The 22,729-nt window shown below is 41.1% G+C and overlaps 2 protein-coding genes across 2 annotated transcripts in view; both read right to left on the bottom strand.

Moving 5' to 3' along the window:
- Window positions 1-13,487, bottom strand: part of hltf (helicase-like transcription factor) — a 71,765-nt gene extending 58,278 nt beyond the window's left edge. Inside the window, exons 1-6 of the mRNA XM_068042611.1 lie at window positions 13,338-13,487; window positions 11,809-12,040; window positions 6,253-6,419; window positions 4,098-4,231; window positions 2,785-2,885; window positions 1,971-2,045 (exon numbers count right to left, since the gene is read on the bottom strand). Of these exons, the coding sequence (XP_067898712.1) occupies window positions 1,971-2,045; window positions 2,785-2,885; window positions 4,098-4,231; window positions 6,253-6,419; window positions 11,809-12,039 (708 nt within the window). The 5' untranslated portion in view covers window position 12,040; window positions 13,338-13,487. The remainder of the gene's footprint in view (window positions 1-1,970; window positions 2,046-2,784; window positions 2,886-4,097; window positions 4,232-6,252; window positions 6,420-11,808; window positions 12,041-13,337) is intronic.
- An 8,068-nt stretch (window positions 13,488-21,555) lies between these two features.
- The window catches only part of LOC137374942 (transmembrane protein 145-like), an 83,028-nt gene continuing 81,854 nt past the window's right edge, over window positions 21,556-22,729 (bottom strand). Inside the window, exon 7 of the mRNA XM_068041555.1 lies at window positions 21,556-21,670. Within this exon, the coding sequence (XP_067897656.1) occupies window positions 21,627-21,670 (44 nt within the window). The 3' untranslated portion in view covers window positions 21,556-21,626. The remainder of the gene's footprint in view (window positions 21,671-22,729) is intronic.

Genomic DNA, 22,729 nt, shown 5'->3' on the forward strand with positions numbered 1-22,729 from the left:
GAGCGAAAGAGAGGGAGCGAGAGCGAAAGAGAGGGAGCGAGAGCGAAAGAGAGGGAGCGAGAGCGAAAGAGAGGGAGCGAGAGCGAAAGAGAGGGAGCGAGAGCGAAAGAGAGGGAGCGAGAGCGAAAGAGAGGGAGCGAGAGCGTAAGAGAGGGAGCGAGAGCGTAAGAGAGGGAGCGAGAGCGTAAGAGAGGGAGCGAGAGCGTAAGAGAGGGAGCGAGAGCGTAAGAGAGGGAGCGAGAGCGTAAGAGAGGGAGCGAGAGCGTAAGAGAGGGAGCGAGAGCGTAAGAGAGGGAGCGAGAGCGTAAGAGAGGGAGCGAGAGCGTAAGAGAGGGAGCGAGAGCGTAAGAGAGGGAGCGAGAGCGTAAGAGAGGGAGCGAGAGCGTAAGAGAGGGAGCGAGAGCGTAAGAGGGAGCGAGAGCGTAAGAGAGGGAGCGAGAGCGTAAGAGAGGGAGCGAGAGCGTAAGAGAGGGAGCGAGAGCGTAAGAGAGGGAGCGAGAGCGTAAGAGAGGGAGCGAGAGCGTAAGAGAGGGAGCGAGAGCGTAAGAGAGGGAGCGAGAGCGTAAGAGAGGGAGCGAGAGCGTAAGAGAGGGAGCGAGAGCGTAAGAGAGGGAGCGAGAGCGTAAGAGAGGGAGCGAGAGCGTAAGAGAGGGAGCGAGAGCGTAAGAGAGGGAGCGAGAGCGTAAGAGAGGGAGCGAGAGCGTAAGAGAGGGAGCGAGAGCGTAAGAGAGGGAGCGAGAGCGTAAGAGAGGGAGCGAGAGCGTAAGAGAGGGAGCGAGAGCGTAAGAGAGGGAGCGAGAGCGTAAGAGAGGGAGCGAGAGCGTAAGAGAGGGAGCGAGAGCGTAAGAGAGGGAGCGAGAGCGTAAGAGAGGGAGCGAGAGCGTAAGAGAGGGAGCGAGCGAACGGAGAGACAGAGAGACATAGAGAGAGACAGATAAAGAAAGAGAGAAAGAGGAAAAGAAAGAGAGAATGGAGAGGCGACCCCCCCCCCCACCTCACACACCAAACTCCCACTTTACACTCTGTGCACTCAAATTTATTTTCTTAATTTATGTTCTGTCCTTACCAAACTTCCTCAATTACCAAACTCCCTTCACACCCTGTGCGTTCCAGCAGCACTCAATGCGGAGAAGCAGCATTGAAAGCCCCTGAATCTAAACTCTGAAAACAATTCTGTGTCAGCTCTGTTAGAACTCTGCTACAGCTCAGAAACTAGTTTAAGCTAGCTACCTAATTAGCTAGCTACAGCTACTCGGAGTGCTAGTAAATCCCTGTTTAAAACTGCAAGAAACCTAACTGACCTCTTAACTGAAACAGGAAATTCAATTAATTGCATAATGTAAACAAATCAAAAAAATAGTCCTGAGAGATTAACGCTTAAAATTCACTCACTTACCAAACTCCCTTCTTCACACTCTGTACAGTTCTTTTCTGCTACTACCTCTAACGATTGAATGGCTCACTCACAACATTGGACATAGTACAAGTTGTTGTCCGAAAGGAGCACTGTAAAGTTTGATCACAACTTCCTCTGACTTGCATCCCGCTCGTTATACTTGTCACATTCTACTGGATTAATTGATCGCTGCTCCAAATGACGGAGGATTTCCCAGTAAAGCAAGCACTTTTCTAAATCTTTTGCAGTAAAATTGATGCTTCACCATCCCACTGTCTTCTGCTTTTCCCACCCAACTACAATCCTGATTTCCCCACTGCTGACCTGCCCCTAACAAAAAACTCCAATTATTGCATTCCAGGTCACAAGCCTAAATTCCTTAAGAGTTGCTTACTGTGCTTTCACTAAAGACCAGAGCACAAAATCAACAACATCTTGCATTTATATAGTGCCTTCAACACAGTAAAATATCCCAAAGCATTTCAGAGGAGATCAGAGCATTTTGCACTGTTAGTTTTTTTCACCAATTATATTAACCTCCCAATACTAACAGTGAAATACTGGTGTTTCTAACCTCAGCAGGTTCCATTTCCCGAGTCTTGTCATGTTCTTTCAGATCTTCAAATATCTTGTCAAATTCATTCTTCAGCTGTAAAAAAAACAAAATCTGTCATTTCATTTCATACTGAGCAGCAAGTGAGCATCAATTTGGGTAGATTCCATGATTGAAATTCCTAGCTTTATACTTGTACAAGTACAGAATGAGTACCCTGTCAAACCAACTGAAGGCAGACGAGACTTCGGCCATCATATTTTATCACTTATTTAATACCTGCCTATTTTATCCTGAGACTTCAGAGCAAAAGAAGCCATTAACGCATGCGACTGAGCCAGAGACTAGAAAGGTCCCTGGTTCGATCACTACATTGTGCCCAGTTAAGTGATCTCAACAGGGGCAAGCAATTAATGCAGTTAATAAAAAAGAAAGCCAAGCTTTCTACTGCTGATTACTGTCCAAAATTTCCTACTGGATAGAATGCACATGCAGTGTTGGACAAAGGCAGGATCAGGATCTCTGTACTGCACATCACAACCTCCTGACACTTACTATACAGGACTGCGTGATTACGTGTGCTCAAGATACCCTGTGCCTGAGGATCCATGACAGTTGAAGTCAGTATGGCTCAATTCCACACTGTGCAACATATCCAATAAGCTCTAGTTCTACCTCAGAGCATGATCCACTTATATTTGGCACTTACATATAAAAAGCTCAACATAGAAGAGTTATGTTTTCATACGAAATATATGGCCAGGAGATTTGCGAAAAGCAGTATGGGAAATTCCTGTTACTAGCTGAGGGGGTACAATTTAACAAAACACCTTACCTGTTCAACTGTCATCTGCACAGCAGTGTGCACAGGAGCTTTGTAACTCGGGCCAGGCCTTGCAGATCCCATTCCAGACCACGTCTCAGCAATCTCACCACCTAAAAAGAACTTTGGGTCAAACTGCTGTATTGCCTGATAATAGTTCACATGAACCAAATACAGTATTATCCATACCATGCACTTTATCCATTGATATATACATGTAAGTTGCCTAACAATCGTTACAAAGTGCTTCATAGTTGAGTGCCAAACTGGTATAGAAGTAGGGAAGGGGGCATGCTCAGGGGAAGTGATCAAAATTGCAGAAGGTGAAGAGAGTTAGGGAGATGAAATGATGTAGGGAGGGTGTTTAGGCCAGCTGGCTGAAGCTGCTCTAACCAATGGCAAGGCAGCTGAATGTACAGTAGTGTCACAGTCTTGGTTCAGTGGAAGCAGTCAAGTCAGATGATTGGTGAGTTCAAGCCCACTCCAGCGACTCAAAGACATAATCTAGTCTGGTACATCAGTACCGTACTGATAGAACAACGCATTATGGAAGGTGCAGTCTTTTTGATGAGGTGTTAAACTGAGCCCCTATCTGTCCTCTCTGGTGGAAATGAAAGATCACACAGCACTTTTCCCAGAGGAGCAGAGAAGTGCTCCTTGTATCAAAGCCATTGTTTATCTCTCAAACAACAAAAACAGATTATCTGATCATTTATTTAATGGCAGCTTCTGGGAGCTTACAATGCACAAATTGACCGCCACGTTTCCGACATTACAATAGTCGTTGCACTTCATTGACAGTAAAGTGCTTTGGGGCATCCTAAGATGTGCTATAAAAATGCAAGTCTGTCTTTTTTGCTGGGCCTGAGTTGGTAGAATGGAAGGCACAAAGCGGAGAAATTTTGGGTGGGGCTCAAGAGGCAGGACAGAACAAGGATCTTAAACAAGTGAAAGAGCCGGATCAAAGTGAAGTGCTCAAAAGAAGAAGATGCCAGGAGTACAGAAGAATACCAAATATGATTTGGTGATAAGAGCCCCGCCATAGCAAGTGGTGGAAAGTATGTTCAAGTGGGGAGCCTTCAATAAGGGACGAGATGCCACCACCTATGAGCTCTGTTTCCATCTAAGCCACATTGTCCAGTGCTTTGTCTGAAACTTGACTTACTTGAGTGGTGACCCCTTGCCCTAAACTGAATGTTTCCCACCTGGCTATACCTTAAAATAAGACCGTAAAAGGCAAGGACCTATGCTGTAAAGTCTCAAAATGGCTAGGGTATTTTTTTTTTTTTTAAAGTGGTTTTCTCATTCAATCAACCAGTATTTACCTTTTGTGGGAGGTGCCAGTTTAAACCCATGTCTCCGCAACCTTTCCAGAACAGTGTCACGGTTTTCTTCTTTTCCCCAAAAAGAAAGCTGCACAGGCATGGTGAAGACGTTGTTAGCACCGTAAGGAACTACCCTATTAGGAAAAGAAAAGCAGACAGTTCTTCACAACTGCAGTGATTCACAGGCATTTCTCCCCCTGGCACCTGGTACTGAAATTACACAGACCCTTTTACAATTAATAAAACAGGAGCTGACAGCAAACCTGCAGTTTTTCTGCCAGCCACATAATATAAAACCGCTGGCACACCGTGTCCCACCACGGTGGAGACACACATCTTTACGGTCCTGACAAAATGCCAACTTCACTTCTAGCTAAGTACCTCGGGACAGGCAGATCAGCACCACATGGAGCAGCCACTAGAAGGTATCATTCCTTCTCCTAAAACTGGCATTGCAGCATAAAAGCTCAAGTGTGCACTGACTGAGAACATTAGAGTAATTAGCCCTTGACAAATCCCAAGTCATTGTACATACTGTTATTTAAGCTGTTATTTATTGGAATGTCATCACAGAGGTTTAACAACTAGATAAGGTTGAACACTTGAAAAAAAATCAAGTGCAGGAAGCTGTACTTGCCTTACCCATAACAAATCAGCTTTAGTATTCACTATCGGTTTTTGCAATTTTCTGTCTCCTTCAGAGTGAACTTTGGCAAGCCCATTCCATTTTCTGCAGCAACAGCTGTAAACTTGGCCAGGTAGAAACACTACTACCCTCTATGCGAAGCAATCACCAATATTGGGATGGAAACACAAGGCACTCCCAAAACAGCACCTGGTTCTATTTACTGCTAGTCTCTAAACTATGCCAATTTAAAAATTCTGGGAGGTCACATTGGTCTCTGGAGCACAAAAATCATGATAACAAATCAACAGTCTGCTTTACACATCAGCCAATTTTCTTTTTGACTCTCTTCAGTCAAAAAGAAAATTAGGTGAGTGTTAAACAGGCTGCCGATTAGTTATCACATGTTTTACACTACCACCCTGTGGTCTACAATTCAGTCTTTTTTCCATGAAACCTTCATACCAATTTTATTCCTGTCCCTCTAACTCATGTTTGTTTCACAGAAGGCAATTTTGCCCATAATTACACACCTTAGGCATCATTAATATAACAGCACAGAATTGGCAGCTTTATTCAGGCAGACCACAGGGGAGAATTGCTGAGGGAAGTGGAAAAGTCACATTTCTGAGATCTGTGTTAAGACACGTCGATGGACGATTTCCTCTGGTGCACTGGGTGTAATGAATTTGTAAACTTCATCACATTTAGGATTCCATTACACACAGAATCAAGGAAAATCTGGCAAACTCCTGGTGCAGAGTAAAGAAATAGCTTACATTTATGTAGGACTTTAGCATGTTTCTCAGGCTGCCCATAAACACGTCACAATAAAAGATTCATTTTTGAAATGCAGTCACTGCTGTCATGCAGGCAACCATGGCTGACACTTTGCATACAGAAAGGTTCCATAAACAATGGGATAAATGGTCAGTTACTTTATTTTTGGTGGAGTTAATTGAGGGAGGAATGTTGGCAAAGTTGACAACGCAATGTTCTTCTCCAAATCGGATCTTCAATGTCCATCCAAACTGGTAGACAGGTTTAAGATCTCATCCAAAGGAGGATAACTACAACAATGCAGCACTTTCTCAATTCTGAACTATAGGGTCAGCCTAGATTAGATGTTCCCGTCCTGAACCCTCATCCTTCTGACTCAAAAGCAAGAGTGATACTAACTGAGTTAAACTGAAAAAGGAAGCTTGGTTTACAGCTAGTCTGTTAATTGCATGTCCCAGGCGTGCCAATGTCTAGTCACTCATGGTGCAGCGCATTGTACCAATGTCCTCAGCACCACAGGGATACCAACATTTACTTTAGCAAATGCTCGCACAGACTTCTGAATCTCAAATCAAGCAGCACAAGGTAATATTCTTTCTTTCACACATTTGGTACAGCAATAAAATTTATATTAAAATTCCAAATATTGATACAAAATTCAACAGAGCCCACTTTTTCCAAAGTGCTACCAGAATTCACAAACATTGCTTCATAGTGTCCTGTAGCTCAGGACTGAACAGGTTTACTCACCCTTCAACTCTGGCAAGTCTATTATCCAGGATGAAGGCCAGGGGTGCTGCCAATTCACGTTTGATATGTCCCACCTGAATACCGTTCACATTATTTACTTGGACTGCATTTCTGTCATAGGGATTATTTGGATCTCGTTGAAGTGCAACCATTTCATTATTGCTAACCTAACAGAAGAATATTAAACAAAAGTATTATTGGCATGGCATTTCCACAATAATCAGGAACTCTATACTATTCTATCTCCAGCACAAGAATTTCATGAGACGAAGCATCTGCTCACATATGCATCAATATCCCACGAGGAGATTTCCACCAGCGAGCAAGCAGTTCTGGGCACCACATCTGAGGAAGGGAGTGCAACGTAGGTTTACAAGAATGATACCTGGACTACAGTGGTTAAGTTACGAGGAGAGATTACACAAATTAGGCCTGTTTTCGCTAGAATTTATAAGGTTATGGGGTGATCTGAAAAGACAGGCCAGATAAAGATAAACTATTTCCACTGGCTGGAGATTCCAAAACTAGGGGGCACAGTCTAAAAATTAGGAACAGACCGTTCAGGAGAGATGTTTGGAAGCACTTCTTCATGCAAAGGGTGGTAGAGGTTTGGAACCCTGTCCCACAAACAGCAGTTGAAGCTAGAACAGTTGTTAATTTTAAATCTGAGATAGATTTTTGTTAAGCAAAGATATTAAGGGATATGAGCCAAAGGCAGGTATATGGAGTTAGGCCGCGGATCAGCCATGATCTCACTGACTGGCGGGACAGGCTCGAGGGGCTGAATGGCCTACTCCTGTTCCTATCTTCCGAGGTTCACAAGAGCAATCCTTGTTGGCAGCACTGGATAATTATTAGCAATTAAACACATTAGCTTCGGAAATAATCTCAAGTTTAGAAGTCCTTGATAAACATTGGACATAATTTGCCCATATGGCCAGGGATCAAGATTAACCATACGCCCAAGTGTCTATTTTAACTGCTCCAATTAATAACTTTAACATAATTTGCCCATATGTCCAAGTGTCTGTTTTACCTACTCATTATAATTAATGTACAGCAATATCTATATTTTACAAAATTACATTCTAGAATTTGAGCACAATGCTCATCTAGGCGTCAGTATGTTTGTGCCACTGGGGCACAGCAAGAGGCCACTGCAACTAGACACTGGGATTTTAGTCCTTAAATAAAAGCAAACACTTTGCTCTTTGAGCTCATTTTTTCCTCTTTTCTCCAAGCTCCTCAAGGAGCAAGATCTTAACAGGTATGGTTTCATGTGCACCAACAACCCTCTAGTGTTTTGCTCAAGTAGCCATTTTTCATGTAAAATATTGGTCAGTGGGTGTCTGGAGGCCACTCAACTGGAGTAGCATCACGGGCAAGCCCAATCCACTTCACACCCAATGATCATGGACATGGATTTTCCAGCCAGCGTACGTGGTTAATGATTGGCAGCAGAAACTGATTTTTTCTCTCCTTTCTAGCCCAAAACAATGTAGCACCTTAATTGTTTGGTCCAGCTAACCTAGCATGTAGTTGGAATCAAAGCTGTAAGAAAAGAAGAAAAGAAAATATTGTACAGTCACACATCAGGTATCTAATAAGCCTTTGAGAGGGTGGGGAGAGAGAGAGTTGGGACTTCCATAATTTATAGCATTTGTACACCAAGAGTTGTGCCAAGAATTAGTGTGATCACTGGAGGTTTCCCAGGCTTGATTTCAGAATATTGCAGCACTGTAAAGATATGCAATGCTAAATGCCAATTCCAGGACCGAGTTTGCATAAAATAAAAATATCATTCAAGTTTGCTCTTTTTAGGAAATGAAAGAAGAAGGGTCTAATGTGGTAAAGCTGACTGAGAGAAACAGTTATGAACACTTGATTTTCTATCTTACTTTTTTGTAGCTACACAACACTGATCACTGTGGAAAAATAATCTCCCTTTTTTTTAAACATTTCACAAAAAAAAACTCTACTTGTTTTAGCAGGTTTGGAATTTCTGTGACAGCCAGGATGAAATGATGCTGATAAACTCATGAACAACACTTGTGCATATCTATGTAATTTTTGTCTGTCTCAATTTAAAGAAGTCAGAAATGTAGTAAACAATGAAGTAGATAGTAACAGACTTCAGGAGGACATAAACTGTTGAAATGGGCAGACAAAATTTAACACAATGTGAAACGATATATTTTGGTAGGAAGAATGAGAGGCAATATAAACTGAATGGTACAATTTTTAAGGGGGTGCAGGAACAGACACCTGGGGGTTTAAGGTGTCAGGACAAGTTGAGAAGGCTGTTAAAAAAAAAGTATATGGGATTTTTTTGTTTTAATAGAGGAATAGCGTTCAAAAGAAAATAAATCATGTTAAACCTTTATAAAACATGCATTAGGCCTCAGCTGGAGCACTGTGTTTAATTCTGGACCCCATACTTTAGGAAGACTGTCAAGGCCTTGGAGAGGTGCAGACGAGCTTTACTAGAATGGTATCGGGGTAAGGGACTTCAGCTATGTTGAGAGACTGAAGAAGCTGGAGTTGTTCACCTTACAGCAGAGAAGGTTAAGAGGAGATTTGACAGAGTTAGAGTAAATAACTTAGATAGAGTAAATAAAGAGATACTGTTCCTTTTGGCAGAAGGATCGAAAACCAGGGGACACAGATTTGAGATGATTGACAAACAAAAAGATGACAGAAAGAAACATTTATTTTTTTTAAAACATACATAGTGTGGCACAGTGGTTAGCACTGCAGCCTCACAGCTCCAGGGACCCGGGTTCGAATCTGGGTACTGCCTGTGTGGAGTTTGCAAGTTCTCCCTGTGTCTGCGTGGGTTTTCTCCGGGTGCTCCGGTTTCCTCCCACAAGCCAAAAGACTTGCAGGTTGGTAGGTAAATTGGCCATTATAAATTGTCACTAGTATAGGTAGGTGGTAGGGAAATATAGGAACAGGTGGGGATGTTTGGTCGGAATATGGGATTAGTGTAGGATTAGTATAAATGGGTGGTTGATGGTCGGCACAGACTCGGTGGGCCGAAGGGCCTGTTTCAGTGCTGTATCTCTAATCTAATCTAATAGTGAGTTGTTGTGATCTTGAACGCACTGCCTGAAAGGGTGAAAGCAGATTCAGTAACTTTCAAAAGAGAATTTGAGTGATTGTTTTGTACTGGGTTATAGGGAAAGAGAAGAATGGGATTAATTGGAAAACGCTACCAAAAAGAGTCAGCACAGGCATTGTGGGCCAAATAGTCTCCTTCTGTGCAGTATCATTCTCCGATTCTACATTAACCCCTACTTTAAAAATATCAAGATTGACAAGTTTCAGAATACGTTTGTTATTAATATTTCATGGAGCATTCTCATTCCAATGGCTAACTAAAATCAAGGCTCATTTTTCATAGGAAAGAGGGAGAGAGGTGTGAATAGGAACTAACACTTTAAACAATGAATTTTCAAGGGAATTATGGGGAGCAAAATTACAATAGCAAAAATAGGTAAATAATAAAGCTGAAAAGCACACCACTTCAGTTACAATTTATCCCTGGGCTATCGCTGATGCAGAAAAGAGTAATTATTTCTGCCATTGCCTTTATGTTTCATAAACGAAATTCAACAAAAAACAGATCAGATATAGTGGTCTGCATTATGGTACAATGTACAGGATACAGTTCCCTTCATTGTTTTTAAATAGAATTCATCAACCTGTTTTATGAGTAGCCATAACACAAAAACACATTCAAATAATGATCATAAAATATAGGCCACTTCATATGATTAACACCAATTATGGGTTATCAGATGTCTTAGGGTCTATGAGGTTCTGTGTACTGAAGACAGCAGACTCCTGAACAAATCTTTTAATTTATCCACTCAAATGAACAAAATGCAAAAAGTAATCAGAAAGAACAATGTTGGCCTTTACTGCAAGGTGGTTGGAATTCAAAAATTAAGGAAATGATGCTTCAGTTGTACAGCCTTCATCAGACCCCATCTGGAGTACTGCATTCTGTTTTGGTACTTCATCTCTGGAACAATATATTGGCTCAGGTGGTGATACAGCACAGATTAACTAGAATGATACCAAGCTCAATGAGTTAAGTTAGAAAGGTAGATTAAATAAACCTGGCTTGTATTTCCAGGAGTTTCGAAAATTGAGGTGTTTAAAATGATAAAGCAATTTGATAAGAGTAGACAAAGAGAAGCCATTTCCTCTGGTAGGGGAGTTCAAGAGTAGGGGAGCACAATAAAAATTACAGCTTAAACCATTGAGGAGTGAAATCAGGAAGCACTTTTCTGCCATCTCCCACCCCCCCCCACCACCCCACCCCACCCGACACAAAGGATAGTAGAAACCAAAGAACTGTAGATAGAAATTTAAGATTTTGAGATGACAAGATTTTTTATTAGGCAAAGGTATTCAGGGATAGGGATCAAAGGCAAATAAATGGAGTTGAGGTACAGATCAGGGAAGTCCAAAAAAAAAGGGCAATGCATAGATGCAATCAGATCTGTGTGAAGTTGTTCAAAAACAATAAACTACAGATTTTATACAGCAGCATTGATCCCATTTAGTTCTTCAAATACCTTTAATTTTTCTGAAAGGCTCTCAAATAATAAGAAACTTCTATACTTTTATATACTCCACTTAAGTGTTGGGAAGACTGAAGCCATTGTCCTTGGTCCTTGCTGCAAACTCTGTTCCCTAGCTACCAACTCCATCCCTCTCCCTGGCAACAGTCAGAGACTAAACCAGTCTGTTCAAAACCTTGGTAGCATACATGACCCAGGGATGAGCTGACAACCACATATCCGCTCCGTCATTAAGACTGCCTATTTCCACCTCCATAATATCCCCCGACTTCACCCCTGCCTCAGCTCATCTGTTGCTGAAACCCTCATCCATGCCCTTGTTACCTATAGACTTGATTATTCCAAAGCACTCCTGACTGGTCTCCCATATTCTACCCTCCGCAAACTTGAGATCATCCAAAACTCTGCTGCCTGTGTCTTAACTCGCACCAAATCCCGTTCACCTATCACCCCTCTGTTCACTGACCTTCAATGGTTCCCGATCAAGCAACGCCACCATTTTTAAGTTCTCATGCTTGTTTTCAAATTCCTCCATGGCCTCACCCCTCCCAACTCTAATCTCCTCCAGCCCCATAACCGTCCGAAATGTCTGCGCTCATCTAATTCTGGCCTCTTGAACATCCCTGATTTTAATTGCTCCTCCACTGGTTGCTAATGTCTTCAGCTGCCTAGGTCCCAAGCTCTGTATTTCCCTTTCTAAACCTCTCTGGCATCCTCCCTCTTTCAGCCTTTAAGATGCTCCTTAAAACATACGTCTTAGACAAAGCTTTTGCTTTAAAATGCTCCTGTGAAGCACCTTGGGATGTTTTATTATGTTAAAGGTGCTATACAAATATGTCATCAATTTTCTGCACTTAAATCAATACTTCAACTGGTTATTGCACTCTTCATACATTGCAAACTGAAGGTATAACTTAAGTATGGAAAATTAATATCACACTGGGATGGAAGAGAGAAGTCTTACCACTCCAGTATAATAACGCATCCCAACTACATTCCCACGTAAGTTTCCAAATAAGACAGCAGATTCCAGATCCTCATCTGGTGCTGCAGCGTCATCCATTAACGTGCGATTTATCATCTGGGACAGTGACTCTTCCGGATCCGGGGCAAAAAGGAAACTGCCATCAGAAAACTGGGATGCAGATCTTCCCCCCAGATACTGGGAACTGTACCAATTCCGCCAGAACAACATGCTACAGAAACAAAACAAAACAAAGTGTTATAATCTCATTTGGGAGAATAACAAGTTATTTAAACTAACAGAACGTCAAGCTGTGAGATTGTCCCTTTCACCACATATGCCATGAAGCATCACAAATCCTCAGTTTTTTAAAAAAAAGCTCCTGTAAGATTTTATATACAAGTTTCAACACAAGTTTTCTTTTTAATTGATTGTAATCTGGGGATGATGCCTTACTTTTAAATAACATCTCTCAGCACGTACTCTTATTAGCAGCAAACTAGGACATGTATCCAATAGTGGGAGATAATTCTGTACCTTCTCTTACTGTTTCACCTGGAAGTACAGCAAGTACACTGACCACCTTTTCACTTTTCCATGTCCCAGAAAAATACTTTAAAAGAAAAAAAAACTCTGCTACATCTCTGGTTAGGTGAAAGTAAATTAGAATGGGTGAAAATGGGCACTTCCAGAAAAGAAATGCTCCCTGAATATAATCTGTACAAGGATTAAAACACAATTACAATGCAGATTTGCACAGACTGCAGAGTCCATACTCTACATAAGGCAAGTGTTTTGGCAGGGCATGGCATCCTGCAGATATCTACCCTTACACCATGCAGTGCTATTTGCCATTCAAATACCTCTACTTTACACTGAAAAGTCTTTGGAGTCAATTAAAAGGTCCACTTTTGAGTGGATCAGCATTAACACATCACTGGCTAACACAGGTTTACTTGGGTGATAAGTGAAAGCCGTTTACAGACGGTATACTTTTAGCATATTTGAATAGTTCTGTTTTTTTTTAGGAAAGAGAGCAATAAAGACCTCGCTGAATAATATATTTTACGGTTTGCATCTTTGACCTAAGGACCCTGACTCTGATTACAGACTCTATTGTCATGCTTTCCTCGTGATTAAAAAGCAACTAAATTTGGCGGCTGGGAGTAATGATGAAAGCATTTCTAGAAAAAGCACACAAAGCTGTCATTCCAATTCTCTCGTACCTCAAAACAAAACCTCTCGTTCACTGCCCCTTACTGACAAATCAGGCCCCAAAGCAAGGCTGCTGCTGGTGAGTCATTCCAACCCCCACCATCTCCATTTCGCCCCCTAAATTTGACACTAACCCTGGATTACAAACCTTTTAAGAAAAAAAAGATGGCATGATGTGAAGGCAAGCTGCTTTGCGCACAGTATTTGGCCTGGGCTCTGTGTTTGTACAGAGCTCTGCAGGCCAGTCCTTCTTTAAACACACTTATCATTCGCACCTCTGAAACCGCAACGCGCACATAAAAGCTTTATTCTACCTCTGCAAATAATGGGAAATCTTCAGCACAAAATCAAATCTTCCCTCCTGTCAGTAGCTGGCAAAAAAAGGCCTTAAAATAAGACAACATTAGTCCACAACACCTCCTGCTTTTACTTTCGCATTCGCTGGCGGGGCTCTCGCTGATTGACAAGGGATTCCAACCATACACACCTGCCCCTGTTCACTTGCCAGCCTATCAGAGCGCAGAGGAGGCGGGACCATCGCCATGCACGTCAGACACAAAAAATAGATACATTGTAGCAGCCAATAGGGTGTTAATTCCCATTCCAACTCAAAAGACTGCCTGTAAATATTGTGGAATATAATGATTTTTTAAAAGCTAAAATAACAGAGCATGAAAATACTCAACAGGCCTCGTGGCATCAGTGCAGAAAGAAACAGTTAACATTTCAGGTCTATGACTTTTCATTGTCATGAAATGTTAACTCCGTTTCTCTCGTCACAGATGCTACCAGATCTGCGGAGTATTTTTGCAGCATGTTCTGTTTTTGTGTCAGATTTCTAACACCCGCAGTATTTCGTTTTGCATTTTTTTTTTCAAACCTGTTCATTTTGTGTTGATCTGAGGGATCTTCTGTCTCCTGGGAAATGCTGATCCATGCTGCAGGATGGTCTTTTCCATTCTTCAGGTGTGAGTCTAGACAACAAATGCTACCAGGCAACTGAGCCTGACTTAAAACAATGAGCAGCAATTAAATCATCAAGGTTTGAGTTACTCCACTCAACAGACCGATAACTGAATAACAACTGAGTTTAGTAAATGCAATCATTAACAATAGCATTCCTGTACCTCCCTCAAAACAAAAAAAAAGTACGTTTTGCTTCCTGGTAAATTTTAGGTTTTCCAATCAGCACCAATGCTTGTTGAAAATTAACTAATTTTGAACTGTATTTATTATGATTGTCATGATTTGCGTCCTTTGAAAGTTGACGAGGAATATTGAATTTGTTGCATAATAGGCCCCTGACCAAAAGCACTCCAGCAAGCAGGTTAACAAAATAGTCAAAAGTGCAGACAGTTGCAGGTCTGTCATTCCATTGAATGTTCTTTTCTAGTTTCAAATATGTATGTCAATTAAACCCCTTCATACCGCTACGCTCAGTAGACAACTGTCTTCCCAAATAGGCTTGTAGAGAATAGGCAAATCAAATATGCAGGGATCTGGATAGATTGAGAACATGAGCGGATGAGAGGCAAATGGCATTTAATGTGGATAAATACAAGGTAATGATACCAAGGAAGGCAACTAACAGACAGTGTAAACTAAATAGTTCTAGGCTACAGGGATATTCCATTTTTAAATTCTCTTCCATGTATCCTCCCTATCTCTGTAACCTTCAACCCTACAATTCTCCGAAATTTCTGCGCTCCTCCAATTCTGGCGTCTTGAGCATCCCTGATTTAAATTCACTCCACAATCGGCGGCCGTGCCTTCAACTGCCTCGGCCCTAAATTCTGAAATTCCCTCCCTATACATTTCCAACACCTAAAAACTTGATTTGACTATTTCATTTCTGTTTTGAGACCTACAAACTCTGCTGTGTTTCCTACGTTACAACAGTGACTACACTTTAAAAGTACTCAATTTGCTTTGGTATGTCCTGAGGTTGTGAAAGGCCCTATATATCTGGAAGTGCTTTCTTTTGTTCTTGAATACACGATAGCTTTGAGAAAAGGTTGAAGAGTCTGGGATTGTTTTCTCCAGAGTAAAGGAGGTCAAGTATTCAGAATTCTTCAGTGAATAGATAATTGAACCCTGATAATGCGTTTGAGATTGTCACAAACTCTCGGACTCGGGGACCTGGGCTTAAATTTAGAAAAGGGAATTGCACAGAGATTTTAGTTTCAACTAGGTTGTGCAGAGGGTAGTGAAAGTGTGAATGGATTGTCCAAGCAAGAAGATAATTTGGAAAAGTTTAGAGAATTATATAGATATTTGAGAGAGCGGACAATTTAGCGATATTAGTTATTGGGACCATCCAGATGAATTGGATCTGTACTTGCTCACATTCCTATATTCTTTAAAATCACGATGCACCCAATCTTCTATGTGAATGTTGTGTCTGCTGGTTCTCTCCCTCCCCTTTCTTTTCATTTGTTTTTCCATCTATCTTTTAGACTTCAGTTCTGATAAATGACACCTGAAATATCATAACCTGTCATTTCTCTTTACAGGTGTAGATTGGCCTGTTGTGTAGTCCCAGCATTTTATGCCTTTATTTCAATTAATAGTATTTGCAGTTTTCCTTTTAAACTTCACAGTTTTGACAAAAAAAAGGGTACAGGACAGGATGGGGAATCAAAAGAGCACCAAGTCACACCAGTTTAAAAGCACCACTTTGCTCCTTTCAAATTAGTGTAGGTCAAAATAGCAATCTTCTTGGTTGTCCTTAGTTTTCTATTCATACATCATTTAGCACAATTCACCTTCTCAAGGGCAATTAATTATGGACAATAAATGCTGGCCTTGGCAATGGCACCCATATCACATGAATGAATATAAGATATTAGCTTGTGTAAAAAGAAAAATGTCAGGAATTTAGACTTTTTCTGTGTCAAGCAATGTCCAGATCCAAGAAAGACCTGCATTTGTCTTTATTTTATAATCAAATTTTCAGTTGTCAACACAAAAAAGATACATTTCACCAAGGTAACTACAATATTTATTTCTTGTATCTAAGCATGTTTGAAATATGAGACTTAAAGTAGATCACCTACGCATACACATGTGTTCTAAATACAGCTGCGTTGACAATGCCCACACAGCTAAAATACCAACAGTAATGTTCTAATACTGGACTTTACATATTCACTTTTAGCATCAACCAGAGTTGTATCCATTTAAAACTGGCTCTCCTGCAGATGATGAACTTGGGAGTTCTTCATTAAATCCATAGGTTTGTCTTGATAAAAATGAAAGTAAAATGGAACCAATTTAAAACCTTTACCAGACAGTAAACATTCATACTTTACACAGTTAACTTTCACCTTCTTTGTCTCTAGTTGAAATCATCATTTTAACTCAATTGTTATTAACTTTCATGTCAGTGGAAACAGTTTCTCCCCATTTTCTCTGTCAAAACCCTTCATAATTCTGAAAACCTTTATTAAATCTCCCTTAACTTTCTTTGCTCTCAGAACACCCGCTTCTCTAAACTCTCCTCATATCATTCACAAATCACAAGGAAACTGTAAGCCATGTACAAGGCTAATTTTATGTGTAAAGTTAATCACCAGCAGTGAATTTTAAAAATGAGCCCTTAAATGCACAAAAAATATGTACCGTGTATGGTACTGCTGCGCACACCTAAAATGATTTCTTTTTAACCTTCCATTATCTACAGCTTGTCTTGAGCTAAAATACTGTTTTTTTCCGTATGGTGGGAGTATATATTACATAGCTTACAATGTGCACATACAGGAGCTGACACATGCACAAGGAGTCATGGTACCACACATGAGCAAATTGGTGGCTTTTCTCCAGGGTGTACCATACGTTTATAATCTTTTCTGAATTAAAGGGGATTTTCAGATTAAATTAAAAGTATTTTTCATGAATTAAAGTAGCAAGGGCTTATGGCCATAAATAAAATAAATTTGTATGTTTATAAGAATCAGTTAACATAATCCACAATGTTATGCTATGGTAATTGAAGGAAACACAAGTGAAAAAACATAATTCTAAATCTATATAAAAAGGGCTAAAAGTAAATAATAAGAAAGCCAAATCATTCCCGGCTGATTTTTCAGAACGTCATAACTTGACCTCCAACTAAGGGCATGAATGAGGGTTTACACAGACAACTGCCAATCTACAAAGACTTTCCTTAATAGTTACCCAGAGGTCAGATAAACACACAGCTCCATTTTAGCAACTAAACATCACAACCAAGTTTCAGATCCCAAATGGAGCCATGCTAAGGGAGATTTTTTTTTATTCATTCATGGGATGAATGGGTGTCACTGGCTAGGCCAGCATTTATTGCCCATCCCTAATTGCCCTGAAGAAGGTGGTGGTGAGCTGCCTTCTTGAACCTCTGCAGTCCCTGTGAGGTAGGTAGACCCACAGTGCTGTTAGGAAGGGAGTTCCAGGATTTTGACCCAGCAACAGTGAAGGAACGGTGATATAGTTCCAAGTCAGGATGGTGTGTGACTTAGAGGGGAACTTGCAGGTGGTGGTGTTCCCATGCATTTGCTGCTCTTGTCCTTGTAGTTGGTAGAGGTTGCGCGTTTGGAAGGTGCTGTCTAAGGAGTCTTGGTGCGTTGCTGCAGTGCATCTTGCAGATGGTACACACTGCTGCCACTGTACATCGGTGGTGGAGGGAGTGAATGTTTGTGCATGGGGTGCCAATCAAGTGGGCTGCTTTGTCCTGGATGGTGTTGAGCTTCTTGAGTGTTGTTGGAGCTGCACCCATCCAAGCAAGTGGAGAGTATTCTATCACACTCCTGACTTGTGCCTTGCAGATGGTAGACAGACTTTGGGGAGTCAGGAGGTGAGTTACTTGCCGCAGGATTCCTAGCCTCTGACCTGCTGTTGTAGCCACGGTATTTATATGGCTACTCCAGTTGAGTTTCTGGTCAATAGTAGCCCCGAGGATGTTGATAGTGGGGGATTCAGCAAGGTAATGCCATTGAATGTCAAGGGGAGATGGTTAGATTCTCTCTTGTTGGAGATGGTCATTGCCTGGCACTTGTGAGGCACGAATGTTACTTGCCACTTATCAGCCCAAGCCTGGATATTGTCCAGGTCTTGCTGCATTTCTACATGGACTGCTTCAGTATCTGAGGAGTTGCGAATGGTGCTGAACATTGTGCAATCATCAGCAAATATCCCCACTTCTCACCTCATGATTGAAGGAAGGTCATTGATGAAGCAGCTGAAGATGGTTGGGCCTAGGACACTACCCTGAGCAACTCCTGTAGTGATGTCCTGGAGCTCAGATGATTGACCTCCAACAACCATCTTCCTTTGCGTTAGGTATGACTCCAACCAGCAGAGAGCTTCCCCCACCCCCCGATTCCCATTGACTCAAGTTTTGCTCGGGCTCCTTGATGCCATACTCGGTCAAATGCTGCCTTGATGTCAAGGGCAGTCACTCTCACCTCACCTCTTCAGTTCAGCTCTTTTATCCATGTTTGAACCAAGGCTGTAATGAGATCAGGAGCTGAGAGGCCCTGGCGGAACCCAAACTGAGCATCACTGAGCAGGTTATTGCTTAGCAGGTGCTGCTTGATGGCACTGTTGATGACCCCTTCCATCATTTTACTGGTAGTAGTTTGAAAAGTAGTTTGGGTAGAAACATTTCTACAGCATAATTATAGTTTAAACTTGATGTTTTAGTTGTAGTATTTATTGTGTCTATACCTCTTGCTTCTAAATGAATCCAAATCTGGAATCAATCTCGCTTTTGGTTCTGTCCAAGAGATCTCTAGTCAAATCTGTATCCTATCAGGTGCAACAAATAAAGTCAAAAATCACTCTACAACTGCATGTCAGACACAATACTGAACCAACTAACCACTGTAAAGAAAGTTCTGGCAAAAAGCAAAAAGCAAATGTTTCCCTGATAAGAAAATCCACTTTATGGGATTTATGCTAGGATAAGATTGCAAGGGCCTTATCCTCATCTTTATCAAAGCTACAATGTACACATTGCTTCTCTGAACTTTACGGTCTTGCTCCAAACCTTCCTCCTTTACCATCAATGTGTTGAAATCAAGACATGCCATGCTACTTACTACTCAAACTCATTCTTTCCCAGGATACAAAAACTGTGGAATTCCTTACATCTCTGAATCTGGCCTTCCTTCTACAATCACAGATGGTTTAAGTCCAAGCTTAGCAGCCTAATCACTACTTTTTGATTGATTCCATCTTCTCCACTACACTTTTCAACCTTAGTGGTAGTCCTGGACTTTGAGTCTTGGCCCTTCATTTATGTTAATCACATTTTTTAAAAAGTTGTAATTTTGTAGAAATATCTCCCACTACCCCGGTCCCCTCCACCTCCGATATTGAAAGTACAATCAATTAGAGCTTTGCCTATTGCGTCTCTATACATGTACTTTACTCTTTATCCTGTATTCTTTTTTCCTTCTTTCAGACTAGGTTCAAAAAATCTGTAGGTTTTAACCACCCACATCTGGAACAAGATTTGGATACCACCATTCTCATATTGAAAACTTTCCTACAGCAACAGAAAGTTTAGAGCTATTAGCTGCTACTGGGCCTGGGCCACAGATTATACTATTGAAGGTATGTTTCAGAATCCTCATGTTCAGTTGACTCAACACTGCATATAGATGTTTCTGTAGATGCTGCACAGGTAAATAGAAGCATTGACAGTACTTTGTGCCATTAAAATAGGCAAAGCATAAACTGTTTGCATTTTTGATGTGCATTACAAGTGAAGTCCACACTTGTGTCAGCATCAACAGCTAACGACAAAATAATGTGCTCATCCACAATTCCCAACAACACACTTTTGTAATGGATAAGGAGGCATGTTTCAAAATAATGACGTTCTAAATTGGACAAGCTTACCAATTAAGTTCACTCAAAAAGATTTAGGAAAATGAAGGAAAACTTTTGCAGCCAATATTAGGGGCTAAGAAGCTATTTAGAACCATCATATATCATACTTAATGATTTCTGGCTCCTTGCCTCCATTTATCATTTCACTGCTGGATTTTGTAAGAATAGCATGGAAGAGCTGCTCTGATATAATTCAATTGACAACTTTCAGGACCGGCCTTTGATATAATGACTTTAAATTTGAAAAAAGATGTTCCCCCTTTGTCTCAGATGCTGACTTGATTGAACCCATTATCTCTTTAGTTTTAAAACTGTTAATATATGAGAGAATATAAGACTTTGGTAGCCAAGACATAAATTTAAAGTCAGGAGATCATGTATGGTTACCTCATTCAATTCTAACTAACCCAGATATGCCTGACAGTTATTTAAGATGTATTGTGTGTGAAAGAGAAGCATCCCATTTTCTGCATCAACCTTCCTTGTACAATTGCTGCATGAAATTCGGAATTTAATGTACATTTGTGGTGAATTATAGTCAATTTTGAGCATTGGAGAACTGGCTCAATACTACCCTACCATATTCCATCAATGAATCACAGCCAAGAAAAACATTTGCTCTCCCAAAGCTGGATTCTAACACAGATGCTAACACCAGCTTTCTACACAAGCCGTTTTAAAACTCAATGGATAGCTTTTTTAAAAATTTGTTCATGCGATGTGGGAGTCACTGGCGAGTCCATCCCTATTGGCCTTGACCTGAGTGGCTTGCTAGGCCATTTCAGAGGGCATGTAAGAGTCAACCACATTGTTGTGGGTCTGGAGTCACATGTAGGCCAGACCAGGTAAGGGCAGCAGATTTCCTTCCCTAAAGGACATTAGTGAACCAGATGGGTTTTTACAACAATCGACAATGGTTTCATTATCTTACCTCTCGCGGGCCGCCTATATTGGATCCATTAGCATTGGGAGCTGTGGAAGCGTCATTGATGAAATTTGTGACACTGATATTTCTATATATGCGGTGTCCTAATTTTTCTAAGTTTTCCTGGGATTCTGATGCATATCTCATAAGTGCAATCCGTGAGGTGTCAATGTGATAAGGAAATCTTAAGTTCGTATGGAATGGCCTGGTTAGAAACTGAAAAACAAGAGTTTATCTTAAATTTATAATCAAACAAGTTCAAATATTAATTAATCCCACATTTGATTTGACAATTGTCTGCATAATTACATTTTTGTGCATAAAGTACATAAAATGCTTCTTCCCTTTGATCTGCATTTATTTAGCACAACAGTTGTGTGTATTTCAAGCTGTGCAGCCACGTGTGGCACTCTTTCCCACTGTCAGAAGCCGTCGGCTGACTTGGGGCTCTACATTGCTCTGTCCTCAGTTTACAGCCTGCTCAGCTGTGGGATGTTGGCAGGATTGAAGATCAGCATTGTTCCTTCCTCTTGCTGCCTTTTGTTTATATTTTATTTCAGAAAAAAATTATTGGTAGGTGTTATCAATGCACTAGTTTATTTTTTAAAAGGTGAAATCTTAAAAGGACTTTCTATTGAAGTACCCAATTAACAGTGAAAGAAAATGCATATTAACACAGCTCACTTTATTTACACTTAGCATCACAAATGTCTAAAACTTTCACCTACCAGCATAACAGCATAGACAAAGAACTTTAAAAACAGCGAGATCGTGTTCATGATACGCTCACGTTTCCAGTTTACGATTATAAATTGTCCAAAAAGACTGCTGATTGGCACTGCAAAAAACCTGTGGGGAAGAAAAAAAAAACAGATAATGCATTCACAGAGGTCTAATCAATTATCATAATTCACAATATAAAGGTTTAAAAGATCATTTAACGAGCAAATTCCAGAGCAAGGGCCCTAGGTGGATAAAATCATAACTGTCAACAGTGGGGCAAAGGGAGGGAGGAGAATGTGCAATAAGTCAGACTTTTTTTTTTGTTGAGGGAAAAGATGAAGTTGGAGAGATGGGGTGGGGTGAGGCCATGGACGGTTTTAAATTCAAGAATTTGAGGTACTGGGGAACTGGAAGCCAACAAAGACTGGGAAAGTGGGACTTTCTGCTGGATAGGATACAGGCCAAGTTATGTGCGAGCTGAAGTTTACAGTGGGCGGGGGGGGGGGGGGGGGTGGTTTGACATAAGCATAGATGACAGTTTCTGAGGCAGATGGGCTGAGGTAAAGGCGGAAATAGAACTGGACAGTCTTTCTGATAGAAATAAAAATGTGGTCAAAGCTCAGTTCGGGGAGTGAATAGGACACTAAGGTTGTAAACAGTCTAATTGAACCCAATATGGTGGTTGAAGTTAATGGGTAAGATAAAGAACTTGTGCCATGGCCCAAAGATTACAGCTTTGGTTTTCCCAATGTTTAACTGGAGAAAACTGCAACTCATCCAAGACTGGACTTGGTAAACTGACAAAAGTGGCGGAGAAGCAGAGCTGGGTATCATTAGCATACATGTGAAAGTTGACTCCATGCCTGTGGAGGCTGTGACCAAGAGGCAGCATGTAGACGAGAAAGAGGGGTCATGGAGGAACCCTTGGAAGAATTCCAGAGGTGTGGAAGTAGGAAAAAGCCGGCATTGTTAGTGATGTTCTAGCTACAATTGGATACATAAGCATGGAACCAAGGACAGTGCCACTATACTGGATAACGGAGAAGTTTTGGAGGAGGATGGAGTGATCAACCAAGGTCACAGTTACAAAAATTAATCGCTTGTAGACACTTTTGGTGCTATGGTAGTGGAGGAAACCTTATTCAAAGAATTCAAATGGAATTGTAAGAGGGATGGGCACAGATC

This window comes from Heterodontus francisci, chromosome 11 (assembly GCF_036365525.1).
Source record: "Heterodontus francisci isolate sHetFra1 chromosome 11, sHetFra1.hap1, whole genome shotgun sequence".
Classification (NCBI taxonomy): domain Eukaryota; kingdom Metazoa; phylum Chordata; class Chondrichthyes; order Heterodontiformes; family Heterodontidae; genus Heterodontus; species Heterodontus francisci.